This window comes from Strix aluco, chromosome 14, assembly GCF_031877795.1.
Source record: "Strix aluco isolate bStrAlu1 chromosome 14, bStrAlu1.hap1, whole genome shotgun sequence".
In the NCBI taxonomy this organism is placed as follows: Eukaryota; Metazoa; Chordata; class Aves; order Strigiformes; family Strigidae; genus Strix; species Strix aluco.
In genome coordinates this window covers 9,581,280-9,608,609 of record NC_133944.1, presented here as the reverse complement: position 1 = coordinate 9,608,609, position 27,330 = coordinate 9,581,280, and the positions used below count along the sequence as shown (strand labels likewise).

The window sequence follows — 27,330 nt, the reverse complement described above, 5'->3', positions numbered from 1 at the left end:
ATCCAATATTTATTCTGTCATTAAAAAACTATTCATTTCCTTGTCTGATGATAAAATTATTGTAAAATAAATCATTCATCTTTTCAGCTAATTCTAATTACAGCTAAAATCTCATTTGGACTGGGAGTTTGCTATATTTACTTGATACTTTTGCAAAACATTTCAGAACATAATCATCTATTATTATATTGCTACACTGTGCTCTTGACTGCTTTCTGCCAAGTGTATTCCTTAGAACAATTGCTATTTTAACGTATCATCGAGAAGTTATGGCTTAGATAAATCAGAAAAATTGTTTAGTCTGTTATAATTTGGCATATGGTCATTTAATAGCACACAGGAAGTCAGCATGAATGTTTGGGATTATTTTTGCTATAAATATAATGAAAGAGATTTAAAGTTGGCTAGACTTTACTTCCGCGACTGGTCTTGTCATTAAAATAATCTTTGCTGGCTCTTTATTTTTGTTTATTAGTCATCTATGAACAGTCATTCAAATTTGTGTGTGAAGTTTTCTAGAGCAGACTGACTTTTTAGATTAGCCCTTTAGAGCAGGGATAACCCCGTAATACCTCCTCTCCACTGTGCTGTGCTGCATGGTGAGAGTCTCGGCACTTTGCGGTCTCGCAGTGTGAGGGTGAACAAGGAGAGTGGAGTTGATGTGTTGTGGAGCAGTCAAGACCCTGGCTCTACTCCATGCCATAGTCTGTGGACATGGTTATATCATTTTTCAGGTTTATGATAGATGTGTTCTGAATTAGTTGAATAGCATATTTCCATTAGGAATATTGAAGGGTTTTATTTTCTAACGATAGAAGAACAGACTTTTCTTAGGTTAAAATTGAAATTTACTAGCTCTGCATTTCCAGAACTAAGTAGCAACTACAAGTACGAAACATAGACATATTTTCTATGTAGCTAGAACTGCCCTGAAGGCATGTTCTCACAATTATTTAGGGAGATCTTCTATTTCCATGCAAATAGTTTGTGTATACACCTCACCGTGTATGTTGTTTTTCAGAGTGTGGACTAGATACTGTTTAAACATTTCTCAGTCCTACATACCTCAACTGATCAATTTACATGGGCAGCATTTGGGAATCTCATTGCGTTCATGTGCCTCTCTGATGTGATTTGATCTCATGTGGTGGCTGGTTAACTCTTGTTTCCCCTTTATCCCTGATAGAGCTATTATTCAGTACCAGTATTATAAACATTTCTATGCAGTTAAACTATGTTAATGGAATTCTTCCTTTTGAGAAGAAGTCCATCACAGTTCAAACCTGATGTCCACTACATTTAAAGAAGTGGGATGCAGATTTTTTTAACAGATTTCTTAGGAAAACTTAGGATTTCAAAATTACATGTTGTGCAATACTAAACAACAATGAAAAAAATCAGGATGTTGCAGTTTGGTCAATTGCCCACTGAGATTTGCTCTGCTGTAGTTGAGGAATATAATCTATGTGCAGAAATAACAATAATGTTAAGGATATCTTAAAGACCGTGATTTTTTAAGAAAGACTAGAAACATTCACAGCAAATGATTCTGACAGTTCACTACCTGTGTAGTGTTGCGCAGTGCCTAAATAAAAGTGCTGCACACAGAGAATTTGTGGACACTCACCAGAGCAGCAGTCCAGTCAGCTGCAGTCTGTCCTCAGATCTGTATTACATGCTTACAGGATTATGAGGTATTTTTCCACAAGAGAAAAGGAATTGCTTTATAAATTGTTTAGCTGTTTTTCCACATTTTCTGCTTGAAGAAGTAGGAACCTGTAGGCTTTCAGCAGCTGAGTTAACATTCAAATGTTTGAAAGGTTTTAAGTAGATTGTTTGGGGAAAAAAAAAAAGAAAAAAAAAAAGACTTCTCTTGTTAATAATGCTGCTTTGTTTTTTAATTAAGTTTATTTTAGCCTTAAGAGAATCTTGTGCACCTTGCCTTTTAGGAAGAAAGTAGTTTATAAAAAGCCAAACTGTAGCTGTTTTGAATTTAAGTAATTTCATAGATTTCAGTGGAACCCTGTTGATTTATTCTATTAGCTTTTCTTATGCGGATAGGAGTCAGAGGGCTTAATGCTGTGGCAACCGCTATGTAACTGAACAGAGAGTATGAACTTCAGGAAGGGAGAAGACTAGAGGGGCACAAGGAGGCCAGGGAGACCTTATTGCCTGCAGCTCTAGGTTTAATTGCAGCCTATCTAGCAGTAGGTCATTTACTAAAGAGCCAACTTGGTATTACTAACATGGAGTCCTTTCACATTATAACTCAAAACAGAAGCAATTACCATAAACAGCCTTAGTGATATTTTTTTTTTTAGCCCAAGTAGTGGATGAGAGATAATAGTTTTCTTTATCTTGAAGACATGTAGCTTTATTGCTTCCTCTTTATCCACATATATGCAGAGGATAAAACAAAAGGTAGCAAACAATTTTTGCTTTAAATCCTTATTAGTAAATTAAGCATGGATTATGTGTGATTAATATTTTGTTTCCAGAACTTCACATGTGAATAGCTGATAATAAGCGGCATATGTATCATCTTGGCTCTTCCGTTATTGTTAAGCATCTTTATAAACTGTTTACTGATTTACATAACAGTATTGAGAAGTTTGGGAATAATGGTCATATTTGTTTACTTACTTTCATTGTTGAGATCATTATGTGATGTTAATGAAGAATAATTATCAGTGAGTTTACTTTTCAAATGCATCCAAAATCTATTTATGTAAGCAGTTTACTTACTTTCTTTTTTTCACAGCAGGTTTAAAAATGCACAGCTGTCTAGGTGTACCTTCCCATTTCACTTCTGTTTGGACCATGTAGGCCCTGCTTAACAGTCCAAGAGCCCAAGCACCTCTATCTAACTGCTGCACATGAGCAACATGCTATAGATCCCTATAGCAAATGTACTTGTCCAGCATAATTAGCTGTACTGGGTATGGCATTGAAGACTATTTGGCTCAAAGGACACTCCATAGTAAACTACATATGCAACAGCAGTATCACTGATTAACTGAATGCAGTTATGAAGCAGACTGAACTGCCTTAATATGTAGAATTTGATTACATCAGTAAATTTCTGTAGACAAAACAGCCAAAACAGGTAACCTCAGAGCCTGCTTGCTGCCAGGTTAAATTTACACCTGACACAAGGATGTAAATCCAGAGGTGTTTACTTAACAGGACAGAATAACTCCTTTTACATCTGTAGGATGAGTAGGGAATTTGATGGCTTGTATTTAAGAAGATTTACTATGGTTTAATAGAGTTAAATGATAGGGAAACTTGGTAAGTAAATATGGCATACTAGGGGCTTTAGTTTTATTTTTGCTGTGCAAAACTTGGACGTGGGAGGAAGTGTCCTTTCCTTTTAGAATTAACTATTATCATAGAGAGCCACTATAATAACTAGTGTTGAAAGGCTTTCATATTTAAGCCACTTCCAAAATAGGTTAAATATCAGTTTTCAGGTCCTTTAAGTCCTACCTTATTTTTACCCCTCAAGAAAATGGAGATACGAAATAAGCTTTAAAACCACAGACCTAATGCTCCACACTTCACACATATATATTGTGTCAGAATAAAAGTTATAAAAGCATTTTTCTGACCAAAGTAATAGAGATTGTTTTCTTTTTCATGTCTTCCATGCTGGTATGAGTCATCTGTATTGGTACATCATATAGCAATAGTAAAGAATTAAATGGATATACCAAAAGTTGTACTTAATAAATATGCTTAGGAAGGTCAGATTATGTGTGCATCTATATGTGTGACTTTAATTCATTACGCTGGAGCCATTATGGTGTTGTAATTGAGGTGATTTTAGTTTTCAATAAAATAAAAGTAAAAACTTTTTTTGAGGAAATAAAAACTAATATTTAATTTCTTATTTATGAATTATTTATAAATCCTTGTCTGTCAATGTTGGGTGTGTATTTTTATGTTATTGTGCAAAGGGATGTGGATGGGAGGACATGACTGCTCAGGATTTGAGAAAGACATCCCAAGATGGATGGGTTTGGTACTAGTGAGATGTTTGTCTGTTGATGGAGTTATAAAATGTGACGTAGATTCAAGCTTTTCCCTATATTCACATTTTCTCTGCTACAAATACTATGTGTATGAACTCTGTATTTCTCACAAAAAATCATTTTGTTTTAAAGAAGATGGTATCATATCTTTATATATATGCCTGTATGACTATAACATTGAGGGTTTTATTAGTATCTTACAGAAGAGTAAAGTAAATTACACTGAAAGCTGAAACAAACATCGTAGGGACCTTGTAAAAATTGGCTGTTCTGTAAAGATTGAAGGGGAATATATTGGAAACCCCAGGTATAAGTCAAACTGGCCTTTATTATTGTTAACTGCTGGAGGTATAGACCTTCGTTCAGGTTTCACTGTTTTATGCAATTTCTGCTTCAAATATTAATTCTGACTTAGTGTTTTAAGAATTATTAGGAAGTAAGAAATCAATATAATTCTGGTAATTTAAATCACAGGGAAATTAGGAATAAATAGCCAAATTAATTGTTATATTATCAAAAGTATCTGAATATGTTTTTATTTGTTTGTGGCATTTATCATCACCAGAACAAAGAAAGCAGAATTGGCAGTAAGTACTGCTTCTCCACTTTGTTGACTTGATCCTCAGAGAGAGGTAGAAGGGCTACTTCCAGGGTCTAAATCCAAAATATAGGTCCTTGGAGTTCTGTCAGCCACTCCTCCTGCCTAGAAAAACATAGGTAGTTATTTTCAGAATGAAAATCTATTGATCATGAAAGGGCCTTTTTCCAGGCACATGTAGAAATATTCAATTCTTGGTAAGCACGTCTCTTGGTATCTATCTTATATCTAAACCTATGACTTAACAGCTTATATCTAAGGCTTATATCTAAGCTCCAAAGAGGGCTTAGATATGAATTAGGTATTTCTACAGTTACCTTGCATCTTGGGCTAAATCCATTTGGAAGGATCATGAGAAAATACGATTCTCTGTCTTTCAACTTCCAAATGAGTGCCCTAACCAGCAAAGTCAGGAAATTTTACAAGGTGGCAGTTACATGTAACAAAACATCAAATATGCTCATTACTCAGTACTTCATAATTATGAATATATTTTAATCCTCTTATTATCTTGAAATTTTCCAAGGTAGTACTAGTTTTATTTTGCTTAATAAAATTATTGCACCTCAAAAACATGAAAGAACTGACAATCTTCTCCATTTTACTTTATTTCAGGAATTAAGTTGGGAAGCTGCAGAGCATTAAAGTGATGTGTTTAATGTGTGGTGGCATCCTATGTGCAGAACATTTTATCTGAAACTTCGGTAACCCCAAACTTTTTGACTTCCAAGGTGGAAGGGGTAGATTCTTGGATACTCCTGTGCCTACAAAATAACCAAAAATGAAGGAGGACAATTGTTTACATGCCGCTCTTATCTGCCTGGTCATGCTGTATTACAGCCATGCCATAACTACAGAAAAACTGAACCACACAAGGCCATCACTTCATGGTCACCATGAAAAAGGAAAAGAAGGACAAGTTCTGCATCGTTCAAAAAGAGGCTGGGTGTGGAATCAGTTCTTTGTTATAGAAGAGTATACAGGACCAGATCCTGTACTAGTAGGAAGGGTAAGAAAGAATTTCTTTTTCATTCATGGATTAATATTATTAATTTATATTATTATTTTGTGTGTATTGTTTTTTCTTGCCATTGCTTTTCTGTTGTATTAGCTGCTTCTCCAGCAGCTACTTATTCACCTAGAATTAATTATTTTATTGTAGCTCAAGGTGCTAAGCAAAATATTACCTAAGTGAGTACAAATTTTTCCATTGACCTCAGCAGTCTTTGAATGAAGGTGTACAAGCTGTTATCTAACACAACAGCAAGAGAACCACAGCAACCACTTGAGCAACAATATGTCTCAGGAATATCTAGTATCATTCTTGGGTCTTTAGAAATAGTAATTAAAAATGTAATGTCTAACCCAGTAGCTCAGTAAAAGTGTACTGCTCAATCTCTTCATTCTTTCAAGTAAAATTAAATATATGAGGGGTATGTATAGAGGGAGAGATATCTGTGTGCATATATGATGTACACACGTCCTCAACTAACTTTTAATTGTTACTGTCTAACACGAACAGTATATAAATACATAAATAAAACAGCATTTTAGCCAGTTTATAAATGGTCAGCAGAACCATGTTGACTTAACCCCAGAACAAAAAGAGTGGAGAAGAGGATCAATAACAGCAAATACCGTTCTGGTATTCTGGTTTAAAAGATGGTTAGTATTGTGCAATTTGTAGCTGTCAATATACAATCAATAAATCTATAATTTGGCACAATGTTTCCCTCATCAAACTGATGTGTAGATTGGTTGCAAAAGTAAGAATGTTTAGTAAGCATTTGTTACTTCTTTTATATTAGAGGTTGCAATTAAAAACTAGTTGGCGATCACTGAATGGCTCATTCATTACATCCCATTTGTTGCTTAACAGCTTTTTATATGCAACCTAGTAGAATATGATTAGTATGAATTGTACAAAATCATTGTAAAAATTACTCTTCCTTTCAACTTCATTTGAGTAAAGAACCTGGTATAACTATTTTCTCATGTATTCTCTTCCTTAAATCTTAAACCTTGGGTCTCAGTAGCACCCTATGTATGGTAGCATGGAAGTCTGTGCAGGCAGCTTCTCTGAATGCAGAGCAGAAGTGTTCACAGCATGTGCCTGAGCATGGATTATTGCCTGATGTAAGATAAGATTTTTGAAAACTATGAAATGATAGTAACTTCATGAACTTTTTTGTTTCATAAACACATGCATGAAATGTATACTATCTTGTTAAGGTATGTCTGTTTCTCATTTTGTAGCTTCATTCAGATATTGATTCTGGGGATGGAAACATTAAATACATTCTCTCAGGTGAAGGAGCAGGAATCATTTTTGTTATTGATGACAAATCAGGGAACATCCATGCAACAAAGACACTGGACCGGGAGGAGAGAGCTCAGTACACTCTCACGGCACAAGCTGTAGACAGGAACACTAACAGACCTTTGGAACCACCTTCTGAATTCATTGTTAAAGTTCAAGATATAAATGACAACCCACCTGAGTTTCTTCATGAAAACTACCATGCCAATGTGCCAGAGAGATCAAATGTAGGTAAGTACTCATAAATGCACTTCAGTTCCTGGCCTTACGGAAGGTGTTGCATTGTCAGTACATCTTGGCTTTGTTTAATTCTTAGAGTCTAGAATTTTGGAAAGTAAAATTTACTTCATGCTCAGCCAGTGACTCAGCCAATTTATCTAATTTGCTGACCAAATCAAACCCTGCACAGCTACTAACTGTCACGGTTGAAGTGTCTCTAGATAGTTCCTAGAACAGGACTATTTCCGCCCAGGAAGGAATGTCAGGGTCCCATGGAATTTATGGAGTGTGAATACTCTGGGGTAAACGTCAAGATCATTCATTTGGCAGAACTGTCTAATAAAGCTAAGGACTTACTGTCATACTATCTATTTCATTTTTATCTGCTGTTTGAGCTTGTATCTATCTCAGAGATTTCTACGGGAATGATTTCTTTGAAACTTACTGAGGTAAACATAGAAAGAAAACTCTGTTGCTTGGCTGCCTAATGACAAAAGCAATATAACGCTTAAACTACCGAGGAAAAAAACCATAATGGTACACAGTGACTGCCGACTTTTATATCTTCTCTGTTTAGAACATTAATCCACATCACAACTAGCGACAAATCTTTTTGGATTATATGAGTCTATTTTTTCATATATAAATTGCCAAATAAATTTTTTTCATTTACCAAACCTGGAAATAAAAAAATTAAGAAATAGTTATGCCATATAACTGAAAGCATATCTGCATGGTTCTTGCAGACATGTTTGCTTCTGACTGTATTCCTTCTCTGTTTGCTTTCCATTTTTAGGTACATCAGTTATTCAGGTAACAGCTTCAGATGCTGATGATCCTACCTATGGGAACAGTGCCAAACTGGTTTACAGTATTCTTGAAGGTCAGCCGTACTTCTCGGTGGAAGCTCAAACAGGTATTATTGAGCAGTTTATTTGACTAGGACCTCATAACTGGAATATATTAAAATGAAGAACTAAATATATTGACTGAGGCAGTACAGTTTGGTATATCTACTGATGTGTTTGAGCAAAGCTTCCTTCATTCTTTCTTGATTCTAGCTAAGCTCTTTTGCAGGTTGGTCCCCTGACATTTGGTAGAGCTTCTGGGTACACTGCACTAGAAAGATGATACTATTTCTTTTGTGGTATGATATGGTATGATGGAAATGACAGTTTCTGCTCTGAACTGTAATTCTCCAGGGTTGTTCTATGTTCAACTGTATTGAATATCTGGGTTATTTCCCTTGCATAGCATGATGCACAGTGTAGGGAAAACAGAAACTGCACCATCACTGCAAACATTGCTGTATTTTCATGCAAGGTAAAAATGAAATATCAATTTTTTCGTGATGTGAACCTGTGAAAATTTGTATGTGCCATATTTTCTTTGTATTTATAGGAATTATCCGAACTGCCCTTCCAAATATGGACAGAGAAGCTAAAGAAGAGTATCATGTTGTAATACAGGCAAAAGATATGGGAGGACACATGGGAGGCCTCTCAGGGACAACCAAAGTGACAATTACACTTACAGATGTCAATGACAACCCACCAAAGTTCCCACAGAGTAAGTAACAACAAAATCCTTACTCACATTTAATACTAGTACCCATAATTGTATGATTTCAGACATATTCAAAACTTCAAAAAGCAGTAATTGATGCGTTATCACAGCACATATGTGAATAGATAAATATTATTTACACATTTTTGCTAGTATCATATAGAGCTTTAGTATCTGGATTATTTGCTTTGTGTTGCAAAGTGAGACATTTTTTAAGGTCAAGATTAGATTACAAAGATTCCTAACACTGCACTTCATTTTTGAAACTACGGACCATGTTATATTAGAAATATACCTATGATATGGTCAGGGAGACATAGTCTGGACTTCTCTGTTAATGGTGAAAGAAGCCCCATTTCTTGAGGGCTTTTCTGTGACTTAAACCAAATCAGTCAAAAAAGCTAGTAAATGTACCTGCCCTGCAGCAGTGCTGGGATAAGCTGGTTTGCTTCCTTTCCTGTTTTCATAATTATAGTGTGGATGTAAAAGACACTTTAAAAAAAATAAGCAATGTTTACTACTCTACTCAGACCACAAGAACTTTAAGAAATCATTGTGGGGAAATAGGAAGAGTTTAAAACAAAAATCCCTGCATGTATTGTGTAGGAACAGATTCTTCTGTGTTGGGAGAATTGTAGTATGCAGTAGTCACATAACGTGTGCAGCAGAAAGCTCTCCAGTTAGATTTACGGTGTTTGAAAGAGGTCTCCAAGTGGCTTCATGTCATGCCTTTCAGTACTTCAAGTTCATAGCTATTTGCAAGCATAGTTATGATAGTAATTTTCAATGAACAAATTCACTTTGTTTTTTGATGAAGATGGACAAAGGAAAGGAGATCTACTTTATGATCTTATAGCTATATTTCTCAGGCTTGAAGTCTCTTGCTTACCTTGGCCCTTGATGAAAGTGTTCCACAACCTATTAACAGCTCCTGATTATGCCCTTTCAGGTCTTTGACAGACCTTCAAGTGAGTGAGCATCATTTTCTATTTCACATAGCCTTCCATTTTAAGTGTTGATGCTTCATCTTTTACTTTGATAAACACTCTCAGTAAATGAATATCCATAAAGGATAAAAGTTAAAACTGGATACTCCTCAAGACTTATGTTTACCATGGCAATACAAACTAAATTTGGTACAATTACATTTTTAAATTGATGATTGAAGTGTATTGCAGGTGGTCAAATAAAGTCATTTTTTATACCTGTGCTATTTATTTTTTACATATGACATTAATCAGGGCTGACATTAACAGATTCAGTCTTCACAGTTGGGTGGAAGTACATAAATGGACCCACACATCTGTTCTGCCTCTCATCTCTGCATGGGTTGGGGTTTTTTTTGAGTGCAGTGTACACACCATCCCAACCCACCCTCTTTCTTCTCTCAGAAACCATTATGACACTGATGCACCCTGGACATGACCATCTCTCTAACAACTCTTCCAATGTTGCAGCTTCCTGGACCCTCATGCAAGACCTTAAATGACATAGCCAGTCCCTAAATGTAAAAATCTATGTCAGCATTTTCTACCATTCTAACAGGAAAGTATTAAATCCTAAAAATGTCAGGTTTTACATACCTCATAAACATACCTTTTTACTCCAAATCATAACCTGGGACCCCACTATATGGTATTTTGTTGAGTAACTCCATCAAATGATAGATTTTTCTCTACAAATTCAAGCCACTTTACTGAGTGTTTTGGGAGAATATTTAAAATTATCAGAAATGCCAAACAGCAATTACTCTACCTAATTATTTACCCCCAAGTTAAAACCTTAATTTGGTATGCTTTGTGACTCAAAACCAGGATTTGACCTGTTTATATAAACATCCAAGTGATTGATTCTTCTTTTCTCTTTTTTTTTTTTTTTTGTTCATTGCTCAAACCCTTAATGGGTTATATACTTAAATTGTGCGTTATTTGTGACTAGAGTTAATGACCTATTTCAATGACATGTGCCAATTGGTTTTATGGGTAATGATCCAAGTCCCTGCCTGGTGTAAGTGTCCCGATGTTTCTAGGGTGCTTGTGTAGCAACAAGAGCAATTATGGAGGGGGTGATAAATTAGATTGTTTTATTTTCCCATGGTTTTATTTTATCAATTTATTAATGCTGATGAAGTGGCAGAAAATGCTGATACAGATTTGTACATTTAGGATCAGGTTATGTTATCCGAACTCTGGAGTGGGTTGGGAAGGTCCTGGAATCAATGCTGCCTGAAGGACAAATGTTGGAGAGAGATTTATCCAGGAACAGTATTGCTCTCCTTTGGTGTCCCTGAATATGCAAGGAAAAACCTGTATGGGGTGTTTGGCGATGCTTTTCCTATTGAAGTTTGATGAGGGAAAGCCATTTTTTATTTGGTATGGAATCCCATACAAATTGGTACATATTCTCTGTTGTGTTAAATTTTAATAATCATTGCTACTATATGTTCACACTCCAAAATGAAGCCATAGAAAGCAGTGGATTTATTTTTTAGTCAGCAGAGCAGAGAAGTCTTATCCAATTCATTGTATATAATTTGCGGCTCCTGAATGGATGAGCAGAAACACTTCTGGATTCTACAGAGTTGAAGGTCATACCATGAGTCGTATGAAAGAGAATTTTCCTTCCGTTTTTGTAATAACATTTCTGATATGAATGACAACCTTGATGTCACAACATTTTCTGCATTCTGAATTATTAGTTGTCTTTTTAACCCCACCCTGAACAGAGATACACAGATGTTGTGTAAAACATCAGTGAGGAGGTAATGTTATATAGATTAGCTATGTGTTTTAAGATTTCACAGATGACTTCTCAAAGCTCTTTATAACATAACATTCCTTCAGGGGATTTGAAAATGTAAAAAATTACTGTGTTTATTTGGAACTTACAAGTTAAATAAGTAAATATACAACTGGAGAGCAGACTGCATACTTAAGGCAAATTCCCTTTTTTTTTCCCACCAGGTGTGTACCAGATGTCAGTGTCGGAAGCCGCTGTCCCAGGAGAGGAAGTAGGAAGAGTGAAGGCCAAAGATCCAGACATTGGGGAAAATGGCTTAGTAGCTTACAGCATCATTGATGGAGATGGCATGGATATGTTTGAAATTACAACAGATTATGAGACTCAGGAAGGTGTTGTAAAGCTTAAGAAGGTAATACCTACTAATGTGTAGTATTCTTTGTTGCTGACAGAATATTTGGTAATAATGGATTACCACCTAAGCTAAAATATCAGTAAATGCAATTTCACTTAATTTGTTTCTAAAGCTGTGATTAACTCTTAATATTCCATTTCCCCATTAGCTGAATTGGAATGGAAGAAAATAACCAAGAAGAGTTACATAAACACTGTACAGTGGATTAATTGCCCAAACTAAATGAATTCATAATAAAAAGTCACGGTAAAATACAATGCCATTGGCTTCATTGTTAATGAAGTTTTGCCTAGTGCTGATAAGTAGCAGACATTCACTGTTGCTTTATGTTCGGTCTGAATAGCCTCATGCCCTATAGTTTGAATTCTTCAGCTGTGCATTGTCCACAATATTGTTCTGAAGGAGTCACAGGCTATGCGAAAAGCAGCAAAAATACTGAGGTGATTTCATATACAATCCATCAGTGTGATCTTTAAAAGTGTTACTAAATGAGTTTTAAATTACATATTACAAATCATAAATCTTATTCATTATTTAAGCATTATTATTGTGCCCTTTGTATCTTTATAGCTATTCATCTCTTTTTGAGATAATCAAAACTCAAAGGAGAAGGCCTGGGCAACTTAACTTCAAAGTTAGCCCTGCCCTGCACATCAGGGCTGTCTCTCAGGAAGAGACCCAGAGGTCTCCTCTGGTCAAAACTATCCTGTGGTTCAATTACTGTATCTGTTCTAGAGGTGGGAGTGTATATTTTAAGTATTTTAAGATGTGGGCAAACTGTCACACCACTCAGTATATGGTGTTAGCATACTTTGTGAATTGGGGTTGGCACCTGCATGATCATTTTGAGGCTACCAATACTGCAACATTGCAGCCATTTCATGTCAATGACAATGCAGATATGCTGTGACTGCTCAGGCTCCCAAAAAGACTGACCTCATAGGGCATTATTTCACCTCCCCTTTGTAAAGTGCTATGAGATCTATGGATGGAAAGAACTACAGAAATGAAAGCACTGCAAACCATCTTCATATTTCCCATACTAAAATAATTTAAATTCTCTGTGTCCTATCTCATGGTGCACCCAGTGGCAATTCAAGCCACATCCATATCTCTAAAGGAATGCCTGCCAGCTTGGGATAGACCAAACCTGGCATTTTATGGGAACCCCTTTCCTATCCATTGTTCTTTGTTGCTACCTGGAAGGCTGCATGAAGAAAAGGTTAATTTTCCTAGTAAAGATGATTTCATGAGTGATGCAGCAAGCAAAGATCAAGACAAGGACTCTGTCATGATATTTTGAGTGCCTTCCTATGCTGCTCCATACATAGAATGTAGCTCCTTCCATTTGAGTCTTTATGTTTTTAAATATACACATTTCAGTCCAAGCTTGTTGACAGATGCTCACATTTGTTTTATGTCATTGAATACTAGGGACTGCTTATTGCTTTTACACTCTAGTTTTCCTAACTGTGGAATGCATTGTCTTCTTGTTTCTCAGCTCTTAGATTTTGAAACCAAAAAGTCCTACAGTCTGAAGGTAGAGGCAGCCAATGTACATATTGATCCTAAGTTCATCAGCAACGGGCCATTCAAGGACACAGTAACAGTGAAGATATCAGTGGAAGATGCTGATGAGCCACCCGTGTTTTTAAAGCCAAGTTATGTTTTTGAAGTACAAGAAAATGCAGCATCTGGTACCGTGGTTGGAAAAGTACATGCCAAAGACCCTGATGCTGCAAACAGTGCTATAAGGTATGCTTCATTAGAGCAGGTTGTTTCTTTCTAAGCATTAGCTTTCAGAATTTTTATGCAAGTTATGCAAGCACAGTAATATTCTAAATTCACCCAAAATATTAATAACTCTAACCATACAGCATTGTTTTTATGTCTTGTTCCGTAAACTACTAGTTTCTCAAAGCCTGTATCACTAAGAAAGTGTGCCATAGCTATGTCTAACTAAAATATACTTAAGGACATCTGTGTGAGACTCTATTCTAAATTATATTTTCCATAAAATATCTTATGCTATTATCACAGCATGTTTTTTCTCAAAAGATAGAAGTCTATACAGTAGATTAGGGATTATGTTGGGTAATTGTTAAACCTTAATTCCTAACGACAAGCATATACACACACCTACCTTCTGCAGTTACACTGGGTAATCTTTGTTTATTTTTGTTTGTCATGTTCTCAGTGTAAATTAAATCATGAAACTCTGTTTTGTGGGTATAGTTAACATTTCGAAGAATTACAAGGTAAAGATACAAAATCCAGAGCTATATAAAGCTGTACAAATGTGTAGATAATGGGTATTTAATAATCTGGTATGATCAATTAACATTCTGAGTAATCCAAATAACAGAAGACTTAAAAGAACTTCATGGTTAATATGAACAGAAGAAAACATATATCTATCTCAGTAGATATTTTTATCATGTTTTATAAGAGAAAAAGATAAAGAATATTTTGGGACTTTAATATAAAGACTTCAAATAACAATAATTTTCACTTATTACAAACATTCTGATGTAATATTTTTTCTAAATGTAGAAACCAACCAGGTGAATCTCCTTTTAAAAGAATGCATATCATCCCTTTGACAATGCTATTAAGGGTAACAATAAGTGTACTACTTACAATTATTTAAAAATAATAATGACATAGAACAAATTTGGATGCATGAAACTACTAAATCCTTCTTTTATCTAATTACTGACATTCAATCTTCTTTAGATATTCAATTGATCGTCACACTGACCTTGAAAGATATTTTGTTATTAATGCAGAAGATGGCAATATCAAGACAATAAAAGCTTTGGATAGGGAAGAAATTGCTTGGCATAATATTTCTGTCTTTGCTGTTGAAGTCCGTAAGTATTTCACTGAGGTATTTTATAATCAGTGGTATAAATTCTGTAGTCCTCTAATTGTCTGTTTGATAAGCTGCAATAAATCCCAATAGAAATACTTTAGCCTAGTACATTTTTACCTGGATACAACTGGGATTTTGTTTGTTTTGAGGGGTTTTCCTGCTTCTGTTCAATTTTGGTTTTGCTTACTCCCATAGACAAACAACACCAGGAGGCTAAAGTTCCAGTTGCAATTAAGGTCATTGATGTCAATGACAATGCTCCAAAATTTGCAGCAGCCTATGAAGCGTTTGTCTGTGAGAATGCTCGAAGCAATCAGGTATGTCTGTGCCCACCACTTTCCCTATGCATGAATTTATTTCTTCACGGTGTTAGCCCAGTTTTGTGTTGGCAGCTCAAACGAGTGGTAATAAACAAATGCTTATTTTGAAATTTTGGTCAAAATACCTACAGCACTCAGAAAGGCACTTTGCTGTGTTTTTGTTTTGAACTGCTATCAACAGTTATAGATACAGTGCTTCATGCATTGAATATAACTGTCATTGACTAAGTATCCACCATCACATAGGCAACAAAGCTGGTTGGGAACAGCTTTCCCACTTGTGAGCCTGTTTTGGATATTACAGAAATACTCAGCATCTTATGGGAAGAATCACAGTGCAGTGCTTGTAGAGTTTAGCCTGCAGACTTACTCCTGAACAATCTGTGAGGAAGAGGGATTAGTATCATACAGAAATATGGCTCTAGTTAGTGTAGCAGCTTGAAAAGGACATTGTGCTAACTCCCGCTGAGCTGCCAAATTTTCTGCAGAATTTTATTTAGTCTATTAAGTTATCGTTAACACATATTTGTATGTAAGAATGTATATATATAGGTGTATACTTTTACATCTATAATTCTGTGTTGGTTAAATATAAGAGCAAATAAAGATTGCCTGTTCTAGTTTTGAGTCTGCTCTGTGTAATTGCATACATTTGTTCAGGTATTTGGGGTGTTTATGCTATTTCAAAAGTCTTTGTATTCACACCATTTCTCAGAATGCTGTCTATATATGATGTATCTAGAGAAGGAACTGTTTGTTTACAGAGTACTTTTCTTTTACAGCAATTTATTACAATTAGTGCTGATGACAAGGATGAGTCGGCCAATGGACCAAGATTTATCTTCAGTTTACCACCTGAAATTATTCATAATCCAAATTTTACACTCAGAGACAACAGAGGTTTGTGTGAAGATTCTGTCTATACTAGGGTCCAAAGAAATGACAAAGTAAAACTAATGACCAACATAATGTCATGCAACAGCTTTTTCATTAACTTTGACAGAGTATCTGTTTTCCAGAGATTTAGGCAAGGAAGGCAGAAAAATATAGCTGAAATACTAGGGTGTTCTTGGAATAATGTAATACTTGTTAACTCAATTTCATTTTCTTGAATACATATTTTAAATTACATATTTATACCCTACATGAAAAATTCACTGCCATTTTATCTCCCAGGAAGAGGGTAAAAAACATTGACAAAAACATTCACTAAATGTAATTGGCAGATCTTCCTGATTTAGAGAAAACTTACTTGCTAAACTGAAATTAGCTGAGGCAGGATAAATTGTTAGGTTGCTTGTATTTGTTCACCTTACTCTCCTTGCTAGTTTTTGTAAATTATAAATCACAAGAGACATGGACTAGATTCCTAATGGAGTAAAATCACCGCCATGCTAACCTTTTGTAGGAAATACAAATGTGGATTTCTGTTGTGAAACATACCCAGATTGGGTATATTTTAGGATATAGGTAACCTGATATGTTTACCAATTTTCTGTTCATGAAATATAGTATAGCCTTGTGTTCAGATGGATGTTAAGGTGTAAGAAAAAAAAAAAAAATAGACATAGGTGAGCATCAAAACTTATTTGATCATCTAACATAATAGCATCAGTGAACCTAACTTTCCAGAGATTGAGGAAGACAGAGGGGGGTAAACAGAAAAAAGACAGCTTCAGCCATTATACATACTTATTCTATTTATTTAATGATAATCAATATGATATTTTCATTCAATGTTCATTTGTTATTTTCCTGTACAGGAAAAAAATGCTTCAACTTCTAAGAAATTGGTTTTAATTAGCAAGCTGTAATTTTTGAAGGAAACTTGACTGTTTTCTGAAAAGGAGAACGCAGTTGAACTGGTTTAAATAATGAATCCAAATGATTTCTTCTAGATTGCCAGAAGTACAAAAGGCAACATAATCCAGATACGTTATTTCAGTAAAAACTTTTTTCTCTCAAGTGTTATGTTGTGGCATATTTTATATCTCTATCAACATCTGAAGTGAGGGTAATTATCATCAGAGTTCCCAAACAAAATTTCTGTTATTCTTCAAGGATCAAAGTAATACTGTTGCCTAGTACTTGACACGTGTACATATATAAGCAATTCATAAAGGATCCAGTGAAGGGGATATATTTATTCTCTTTAAAGTAGTAAAACATAATTTTTGAAAAATTGATGTATGTATTTTTAGAAAGAAGTAAATAAAAATGTATTCTTTCCTTGAGACCTCGAGGCCAACTTTCTCTTTAAAAGATATTTTATGGTCACCATATCAAACTGAAAATGGATTATATTTTATAATCTAACAGAGGAAGCATAGGTCAGAATTGAGATGCTCTGATACAGCTGCAGGCAAGTGGTATTATGGTTCCTGACTCCAGCCAATTCCACTAATCCTTCATTTCCATATGCAGCAAAATCATTCTTTTTTTTAATGACAAAGTTAACCCAGATGAAAATGTTCTGTAATTGAAATTATGATGTCAGCTGAATGTAGTGACTGGACCTGACAGTACTGCAAAAGGTTATTTCAATAAGACAGTATTTAAGGATTGAATCTTCCTGTATAATTTTGTGTTTGGAAAATGAATAGTGTAATGAAATCCATCCATTTCAGTCCTGTCTTTCCCTCTTTTTTGTACAATCCTCAGTGCAGTGATGTTGTTAATTTAACTATTTCTGTGGGGTTTTTTTAAGTAAGTTATGGTAGAGAGCCAAGTGAAAAAGTTAAAACTATGTACTTCTGTATAAAAAAACTTCTCAGAGTGTCTTACCATTTGCAAGTCATATAATTTACATGATCGTGTAAAGTTTTTTTTCAGTTGTAAATCTGAGCAGTCTCTTTACCATGCCACTGCTTTCAGAGGGAATTGCTAGTTTCAAAGAAAAATGGCTTTATTAACTGTGGAGAACAGTTAACAAAAACTCCAATGTTTGGGTCTATTACAGAACTTTAAAGTGAATACAGTCCTATAATTATCATTTAATAGAGTTTCTTTCTACCAACTCCTAAAAGTAATCACATATTGCAGTAATCCAAAAAACATAATCACATTCTACATCCTATTAATAGCCTACTGTGTTACCAAGTTTTTCAGCTGAGACTATCTTCCATAGAAAACATGAGATAATGGCTTATCACATGCTGTGATAAAACACTGAATTACTTTTGCACTGTTTACTTACATTATACCACGTAAATAAACAGCACTGTGTTTGCCCAGGCTCTGTTCAATTTTACTCCCATTGAAGTCAGAGCTTCAAAAGAGCATAGAGGCTCATGACACTTCACAGCAGAGAGACAGATTTTTGCAAATGGATTTCCTGTTTTTAATCCTGCTCTGTCCTAAACTGAAATGCCCTTTACTTGGGCCCACTCACTATGTGTGGAGGCCTGGCGCATAGCCAACATTGCTGGAAGGATTGCAAGCACCTTGCTTTACCATGCTGCACAAGGATGAATTACACCACAGTGGAAAAAGCGAGGTGTAGTAATGTTCTCAAATACACAAGCTAGTGCTTTACAAAGACTGAAATTAAATTTGTGAGTCCACTAAAATCAGTGACTAAAATCCACTTTTTTAACAGACACATGTCCTCTGCCTCTCAATTTCACACCTTTTAACCAAGACCTTTTAAAACATATGAACAATGAAGTTATGGGATTTTGCCATGGATTATCCACAGCAATTGTCACTGCCTGGTAATGATTTTAGACATTTGGACCCCTGAAATTGTTTACGTTTCTTGCTGAATCAGCACTCGCATTCTGATATAGGTGATAATGTTCATTGCGGTCAGTTTCTTTAATCTAGAAGCCTCCTTACACAATATATATGTTAACAAGCCCCCAAAAGCTAAGATATGTTTGCCCTTATGTAGAGGAGAAATTGGAAAATCATCAATAAGATTGCCAGAGAAAAAGATGAAAATCAAAGGTCAGGAAGATCACCATAAAGATCACCATAAAGTAATGCAATTTTAACTTCTAATTCTAAAGATTTCATGGAGAGTATAGGTAATCTTCACTTACAACACTTTTGGATATTGGATATCCCAGACAATAATAGCTGGAAAATGAGAGCATGTGTATTTTTCTGGATGGTGTTGAGATGGCTATTTTCTTCCTTCTGTCTTGTGTTAACCCCCATTGTGTTCGTTAAGACTGTCAGTCAAGTAGCTCCCATATGTGTTAAGTAATAGTTTTAAGCTGGTATTGACATTTAACTTCTGTTTCTTGGCTTAAAAAATGCCATTATACCTGGATTATAGTTATACTCCTGGGACTTGAAAATAATGAAAAAGCAAGGATGAGAATATTAGATAGGATTATATGTTATTTTTTATCTAGGTAAAAGAGGTTTTTTTCCTCTTATGGGATATTATATTTCTTCTAAATGTGAGAAGTGAACAAAAACAGAAAAAAGTTTAAAAAATGACCTTTTAGGGTTGATATATGGTAGTCCTTTTTAAACTTTAGCCAGGCATGTTGATTGAATTTTTCTTTTTTAAAAATTATATTAAACTAGAAATCACTTCAAGTTAAACCAGATAAATCAACCATTGGATCAAATTCAGCCTCAGTGTCACGTAATTGACTGCAATGGAATTGGCCAGTCTCTATAATAACTGAATAATTTGCCATTCTTTTCTTATTTCTAGTTAAGAATAGTATTTAAGCTGCCAAGATTCAATAAAAATACAATATAATATAATAAAAAATGTGTAGACAACAGACTAAATATACTAATATATGACATCGCCTATGTTTCCCTCCATATTGCCTTTGCAGCCTCTAGGCAGTTGTAGCTCAGACCACTACTAATGTTCATATTTTTTGCCACAAGAATAATCTGTCCTATTGTGATCTTTCATTTAATAGAGCAGATCTTTGTTCTCATATTGAGGAAATGAATTATTAAATGCATTTTAGAGAACACTGTGGAATAGTTTTATTCTATATCAATATATATTAGTTCAAGTATTAGTTGATAGGTTAATAGATATTAGATGTTACATTTCTATTTATACCAAATTGTTACAAGCACATTAATTTAAATTCCTAAAACAGGACTCCTATCACACAGACACTGATATCACTAAGGTCCCTTAAAGAATTGTGCTACAAAGCATAGCTGGGCAATTGTTTCATGTAAACATTCAGGAGGTTGGAAAGACTCTGAAAAGAGATGAAGGGCACCTCTAAAAGCCACAAGTAAAACATAATCAGATCTTTATCAGCTTCTCTGTCCTTAGCAAATATGACCATCATGTAAAGGAGAAGTTAACAAGCTGTTTTCTATCCAGATGTTATTTTTATGAGACTTCAGTATCAGAAAAACTACAGTTCTGTCATGCTGAGGTAACCACACTGGGCATCAGGTGTGGTGGGCCTGTCAGGAGATGTATAGATACGGGGAGATGAATTAATATGGCATGTAACAAACAGATCCTATCTAGGAGAGTCCTAAAAAATTTTCATCCTTTCTGGTGTGATCCGCAGAAGTTAACAGTGGGAGAGTCAAATAAGCAGGGCCCTCGTGCAAACATCCCTCTTATCCCATAAATTGACCTATGTCCACCAAATTTGGGGACAGTTTCAGACCTTGTCCTACATCAGGGGTACTGCCTGCAAGGGTGGTTAATATAAGGCAAGAATACTTCTCTTTTGGTATAATTTATTCACAAACTTTCATGGAAGTAGCAGTGATTAGATCATTAAGAGAGGTTTTATGATTTGAATTATTAAATCCTGGAATTTATGCTGACTCTTCAACAGGAAAATGATTAATCTTCTGCAGCACCCCAAGGCAATAGTAAAATGGGTACCATTGGAGGTGACTGGCCCTCCCTTAGTAGATAAAAGAACCGTTCTTTTCTTTTCTTTTTCTTTCCATTATATAGTGAAAAATAAAGAACATGGCAAAACAAGAAAGGTTGTGTGAAGTAGATCCTCATCCTAAACTAGTTTTTGAAGGTCTGAAAAGCACGGATGTGATTGTTTCTTTTTATTTACTTCAGGATGTTTACAATTTTATAAACTTTGGTTCAGTATGAGAACTGAGAAACAAGGAGCACAATAAAGAAATGCTGTTCGTGTTTCCTAGCCTTTGTCCAGCATGGCTGGGAGCAGGAAGCACTGTCCGTCTCATCCCAGTATTTCATGTCACATACTTCACTTTCAAATGTTTTTGCCCCAGGAAGTGTGAAGGACTATTCAAAATGAACTTCTGTGCTGAGATGGCAGCTTGGTTTCCAACCCCTGCACCAGGAGGCCCATGGCAGGCAACCACTCAGTGAGAACAACTGGAAATAGTGTTAGAGCAATACATTAACTCTTCCTCATACGCACATAATTCAAAATGTGCCCAGACATACTGTGCATATATGAGCAAGCTTTCCAAACTCTGGCTTTGGGTGAAAAACAGGTTCTGATAAAATACTGCTTACTTTAGAGTTTCTTACTGAAACAGGTCAACCCAAAGGCTCAAATCTGCTAATACATAGCAAATGTTGGCTTTCATTTTGGTGGGAGTCTCATTAACACAGGCCATTTTGGTACAGATTTCTGCCTTCCATTCCTGGAGGTCCGACACCAAAAACAATAAATCAGGGAGATTTGGTTTTTTCCCCTCCACTGAAGGCTTTAATTCTGGAAAGAGACTAGAGCAGCTCAAAGAGCAATACCAAGGCCCAGTCATTCTGGGAGGTGGTGAAGTGTTGTGAGTTTCCCAGAAAGTCTGTGGCGTGCTAAAAGGAAGTACTAACAGGGATTTTTTGTGTTCCTTGTGTTACCCTCATCATCCTAAAATTATTAAAATTGAGTGTGGTACTGTATGAATGAAACATAATACTGTAATTTCTCTTGGGTCATTAGGAAGGTGATATGTTGTACTGGTTTACTGTACAAATGATGTTAAGGCATCTGAAAATTCAGAGCTGTTGTAGCAAGATATATTTTTTCAATATTTGCTAAGAGAATGACTTTGTGGAAAAAAAATTATGACTATCTCTCTTCTTTAAACAGATAACACAGCAAGTGTTCTTGTTAGACGTGAAGGATTTAGTCGCCAAAAGCAAGATTTATACCTTCTTCCTATTGTAATAAGTGATGGCGGACTTCCCCCTATGAGCAGCACCAACACCCTCACTATTCGGGTCTGTGGCTGTGACAGCAATGGCTCCTTGCTCTCCTGTAATGCCGAAGCCTACATCCTCAATGCTGGATTAAGCACCGGAGCTTTAATTGCCATTCTTGCTTGCATTGTGATTTTGTTAGGTAAAAAAGTTCTTATTACTCTTTTGTACTTGTTTGTGTTAAAAAATTAACCTTGTCTTCAGCTCCAAGATGGACATATGAATCTTAATTTCTTAGCTTTTATTTCTATAGGAGGTACTATTCTGCCTGGCTGAAATGCAATATATGATAACTGCAATAGCAAACACCAATGAATTTGTCTACGTGTGCTCAGAGAATGTCCTTTTGTGGCCTAGTATCAGTTAATCAGGGACACTGTTTAAAGGAGGTCAAGCAATACAGTTTTAAGTTTTGTGATCTTCCCTGGATGACAAGTTCCTTATTGAGGTCAGCCAGGATTAATGACTCCTGCCAGCTATTTCCCTCTAACTCCTCTTATGTTGAAGACAAATGAATGGCTCAGAAGATCTGCTTTTAAGAAAGTGCTGTAAAGCATTTCCTGATGATTTGAAAATATTTATATAAAATCTTCTAATTTGCCCATAGTAATTTATAGTCTTTCTTATATATTTTAAAGTTATTTTATAGAAAGTTGAAATGAGAAGGAACACAACCACAAAGGCATGTGTTTTGGGGTGTTGCTTAAGAAAAAATCCGTTTTCATGGAAATGAAACAGGGAATTAGAGTTAAGCTTTGGGCATACCGGAGAGAGTAAAGATTAATCTTTTTTTTTGTGGCAGACATACATGCAGTTGGGCTACTCAAAGGCAGTGTCAGGTGTTCACACAACACTGGGGGCCCACAAATGCTGGAATTAATCTTGTAATAATGAGCAATTAGTAGGGCATTCAGCCCAAACAGAAACCCTCAGATCAGTATGTTCAATTCTGCATACAAACATCAATGCTCTTATCTAGCTAGGTATGCTAAAAATACAGATGTTAGCAAAAAATGCATGATGAACTGCAGCACAAAAGCTGTGACGTTTCAGTGAATGCAATAATCTATTTATAAAGGAGCCACTTTTTGCGAGTGCAGTCTAACTTGCTTTTTCTTTTTTTTTTTTTTTTTCTGTAGTCATTGTAGTGTTGTTTGTAACACTGAAAAGGCAGAAAAAAGAACCTCTGATTGTCTTTGAAGAAGAAGATGTCCGAGAGAACATTATTACTTATGATGATGAAGGTGGAGGCGAGGAAGATACTGAAGCTTTTGACATAGCTACTTTGCAGAACCCTGATGGCATCAATGGATTCATTCCTCGTAAAGACATAAAACCTGAGTATCAGTATATGCCAAGACCAGGGCTTCGGCCGGCTCCTAATAGCGTTGATGTTGATGATTTCATCAACACAAGAATACAAGAGGCTGATAACGATCCAACTGCTCCTCCTTATGACTCTATTCAGATCTATGGTTATGAAGGAAGAGGCTCAGTGGCTGGTTCACTTAGCTCATTAGAGTCAGCAACAACAGATTCTGATTTGGACTACGACTATCTACAAAATTGGGGACCTCGATTTAAGAAACTTGCAGACTTGTATGGCTCCAAAGACACTTTTGATGATGATTCTTAACAATAAAGTTTAAGATTTGGCCTTAAGAACTGTGTCTGATGTTCTGAAGAATCCAGAAGAAATGTAAGCAGGTATTTTTTTAAAAATCAAGAAAAATCTCATTTAAACATTTAAGTTTGACAGAGAGGATTCCTTTGATAAAAAAAGGACATAAAAGTGGTAAATACTGTGAAGTACCTTTTCCTACAAAAGGCAAATACAGAAGTTGGCTGCCAACTTCACTAAAGGAAAAAACCCACTTAAGAAATACAAAATATTTAAATGAAGGAAAATGCTAAAAGCAAACCTACAAATAAGGGAAATCTTTTGTGTATTATGAACATCTAAATCTTTTATGTCAAAGAAGCTTCCACAAATTAGAAAAGATAACAGTTCTGAGCTGTAATTTCGCCTTAAACTATGGACACTCTATATGGTAGTGCATTTTTAAACTTGAAATATATAATATTCAGCCAGCTTAAACCCATATGATGTATGTACAGTACAATGTACAATTATTATGTCTCTTGAGCATCAAACTTGTTACTGCTGATTCTTGTAAATCTTTTTGCTTATACTTTCATCTTGAACTAATACGTGCCAGATATAAAAACTCTGTCTTGTTGCAGTGGGAGGCGCCCTATTTCTATGTCATTTTTAATGTATCTATTTGTACAATTTTAAAATTCTTATTTTAGTATACATACAAGTATCAGTATTCTGACATGTAAGAAATGTTACAGCATCACACTTATATTTTATGAACATTGTACTGTTGCTTTAATATGTGCTTCAATATAAGAAGCAGACTTTGAAATAAACTGATTCTTTTTTAATTCTTGTTCTGGTTATTAAGCATATAAGGAAAAACATAGTGTTTCTAATGTCCCATTTATAGTTCTGACTAATTTACTACAATTGTGACCTTTTAATAGCCTTATTTATTATGTGTTTGTAGTTGGTTTGTTGCCTTGTTAAGTGATTATTTAAAAATCAAGTACATTTTACAAATGTTTTTTAGATTTAAAAAAATGTAGTGTCTGGTGAACATTTTGTACCCTCTCTATCTACAGCTTGTGGCTGCTCCCAGAACACAGTAATAATCTTCATATAATACTACTGTGTTTTCTGGATTAAATTAAGTGTAATACTTTTCAATATTTCCCATGTAATATGCATTTATCTTATATCTTAGAAATTCCAGAGGTTTCAGAAATGACTTTGTAAGTGGACGGGAGTACTCTGTACTTAAAATTTACTTCAGGCTTGTGAATTTCCATATCTGTGCTAAGCTTCTGCGGGTTCTAGAGACTTAAATCTGACCCAGTTTAGCTATAAGTTCCCTAAAGACTGTTCTACCTGACAATTACCTTACCTGAGTAGTAATTAAGATCCTGGCACTTACTTTTTTTTTTCTTTTGATTTTTTTTTTCATTTACTGCAGTAGAATAGCATTGTCTACTGATAGGAAGACATTTTAATTTGTGGTGACAGAAATACAGAGTGCTTTCAGAGTTGTTCTTTGTAATGTATGTTTTTAATCGAAAAATGACCTATAACTTTTTTTATATTAGTTCAGAATGAGCAAGGGATTGGAATATGTTCTGCGCATCAACATTTTCAGCGTCTGTGTACAGCTGTACTTCTGCTAAATTTAATATAGTTTGCTGTTTAGGGTCAGAGATCAGCAGCTGCAATATGGGAAGAGGCAATAAATAGAAATTATATACATTTTTCTACCGTTCATTTTACAGACCCTGTCCTTCATTTGCAGTCAGGTACCAAACTGCTTGATCTGAGAGGAAATCTGATTTGTTGGTGTATTGCTTTTCTGAAGACCCCCATATATGTAGTTAGATTAAAATTTAACTCGTTAAAATTATGAATGATGTTTCAGCTCTATATTCATAACATATTCACTTGTCCCATTATATCCCTATGTTTTATAAGGCAGAGTTTGCTAAATCAGCAGATTTGCTCTACAATGTTTATTGTGATATTTCACTTTATTATAGCTGTATGCATTCTATATAATTCTATAGTTTATTATTAACTCGGTTCAAATTTCTTTGGTGGTTGATTTTTCTCTGTTTATAATCCAAAGAATATTTTGCTAGATTTGCACATTTCTCCATTATAAATTTAAATAAACATTAAAAAATGAAATGAGTATCAATTTACAAATTAACAAATTGAAATAAAGTAAAAAAAAGTAATTTGTAGGACTCCATCCTCATTGATGCTATCTGGGTTTATTTCACTTTTGAGCAAATTTTAGAATTAATAACTGCATTTTCTACATTTTTGTGTTTAATTTTTAAGAAGGACATTGTCAACTACATTTTTTAATAGTTTTAAGTGCTTTGAGTTTTAGTCTCTATTGTTTGTAGCACTCTCGTAGATGCTTGGAAATAAATTTTCTTTCCCTGCTGGTTTTGTCCTTTTTCATTTGATTATTTTTTCCCTTCCCAGTGAATATGCAATTATCATAGTGCTTTATTAAGTTAGTCTTGCTAATCTCAGCCAACACTACCTCTGAAATGCTGGGAATTATACTCATTATGTATCATCTGCAGCACCCCAAATGAACAGCGTGTTTTGGCACAACAACAGGACATTTATTTGTGCTAAACTTCACAGCAGTGGTCGCTGGAGTCTCAGGTTTATAATCTGAGAGTGTAAAAACCAGCCCAGCGCAGCAGTACTGGGTTAGTCCTCGACACAAATCAGAGAAGACGGTGGGCTGGGGTTGTAGTTTGTCACAGTGCTCCCAAGGATCTGAGCAACTCGGGAAGGGATTTACTTGCATGAGTTACTTTAGAGTAGTCTCTCTCTCTCTTTCTGACTGAGCTCAGGGAAGGACTGAGCCTCACATTCATGGAAGGCAACTGAAAGATTAATTACAACTTCAGTGGGTTTGAAGACAAACCTTAATTAAAAGGAGGATCACCACGACTGAGCCAGGTAAGGTAAGGGACAGTAGCAAGTGCAGATGATGTTTTGTCCTCTTTTTTTCCCCTCTTGTTTGTCCTGCCTGAGACATCACTGGGGGGTGAGGGGGGAAACACACAACAAAATCTCTCCAAATACCCTCAGCAACAGAGAGTGCGACGTTACCAGGAGTGTTGTTCATTTTGTGAGCTGAGTACGTGTATGTGCTCCTGTTGGCAAAAATATGCAGCTCCTTGTCTAGCTGCTTATCACCAGAAGAACTTTCATCTGAGCAAGCTTGACATGCCCCCAATCTCACATATATCCACAATGCATTAGTACACGATTTCTCTCATCACCGTCAAGAAGCAATTAGGTATGCAAGTTTGGTGCTGGTTGCTAAGGGAACTCAAAATTTACACTGATATGGAAGGGGAGGGTTTGGGATTTTTTAGATTGCCTCTGTCATGTTCTTGCCATTATATCAAGCAGTTTTTGATACTGTGTCAAGGGGTACAAGCTTGCAAGCTTACCACCAACATTTATGTGAT

General features: G+C 35.4%; 1 protein-coding gene across 3 annotated transcripts in view; it reads left to right on the top strand.

The window, feature by feature from the left end:
* CDH11 (cadherin 11) overlaps positions 1 to 26,279 on the top strand; it is an 83,717-nt gene extending 57,438 nt beyond the window's left edge. For all 3 annotated transcript variants that reach the window (XM_074839566.1, XM_074839564.1, XM_074839567.1), the window contains 11 exons: positions 5,248 to 5,641; positions 6,889 to 7,183; positions 7,968 to 8,087; positions 8,573 to 8,740; positions 11,701 to 11,888; positions 13,393 to 13,646; positions 14,628 to 14,764; positions 14,962 to 15,083; positions 15,869 to 15,986; positions 22,124 to 22,375; positions 23,373 to 26,279. In XM_074839566.1, the coding sequence (XP_074695667.1) occupies positions 5,414 to 5,641; positions 6,889 to 7,183; positions 7,968 to 8,087; positions 8,573 to 8,740; positions 11,701 to 11,888; positions 13,393 to 13,646; positions 14,628 to 14,764; positions 14,962 to 15,083; positions 15,869 to 15,986; positions 22,124 to 22,375; positions 23,373 to 23,869 (2,379 nt within the window). In that variant the 5' untranslated portion in view covers positions 5,248 to 5,413 and the 3' untranslated portion in view covers positions 23,870 to 26,279. The remainder of the gene's footprint in view (positions 1 to 5,247; positions 5,642 to 6,888; positions 7,184 to 7,967; positions 8,088 to 8,572; positions 8,741 to 11,700; positions 11,889 to 13,392; positions 13,647 to 14,627; positions 14,765 to 14,961; positions 15,084 to 15,868; positions 15,987 to 22,123; positions 22,376 to 23,372) is intronic.
* Positions 26,280 to 27,330: the final 1,051 nt, after the last annotated feature.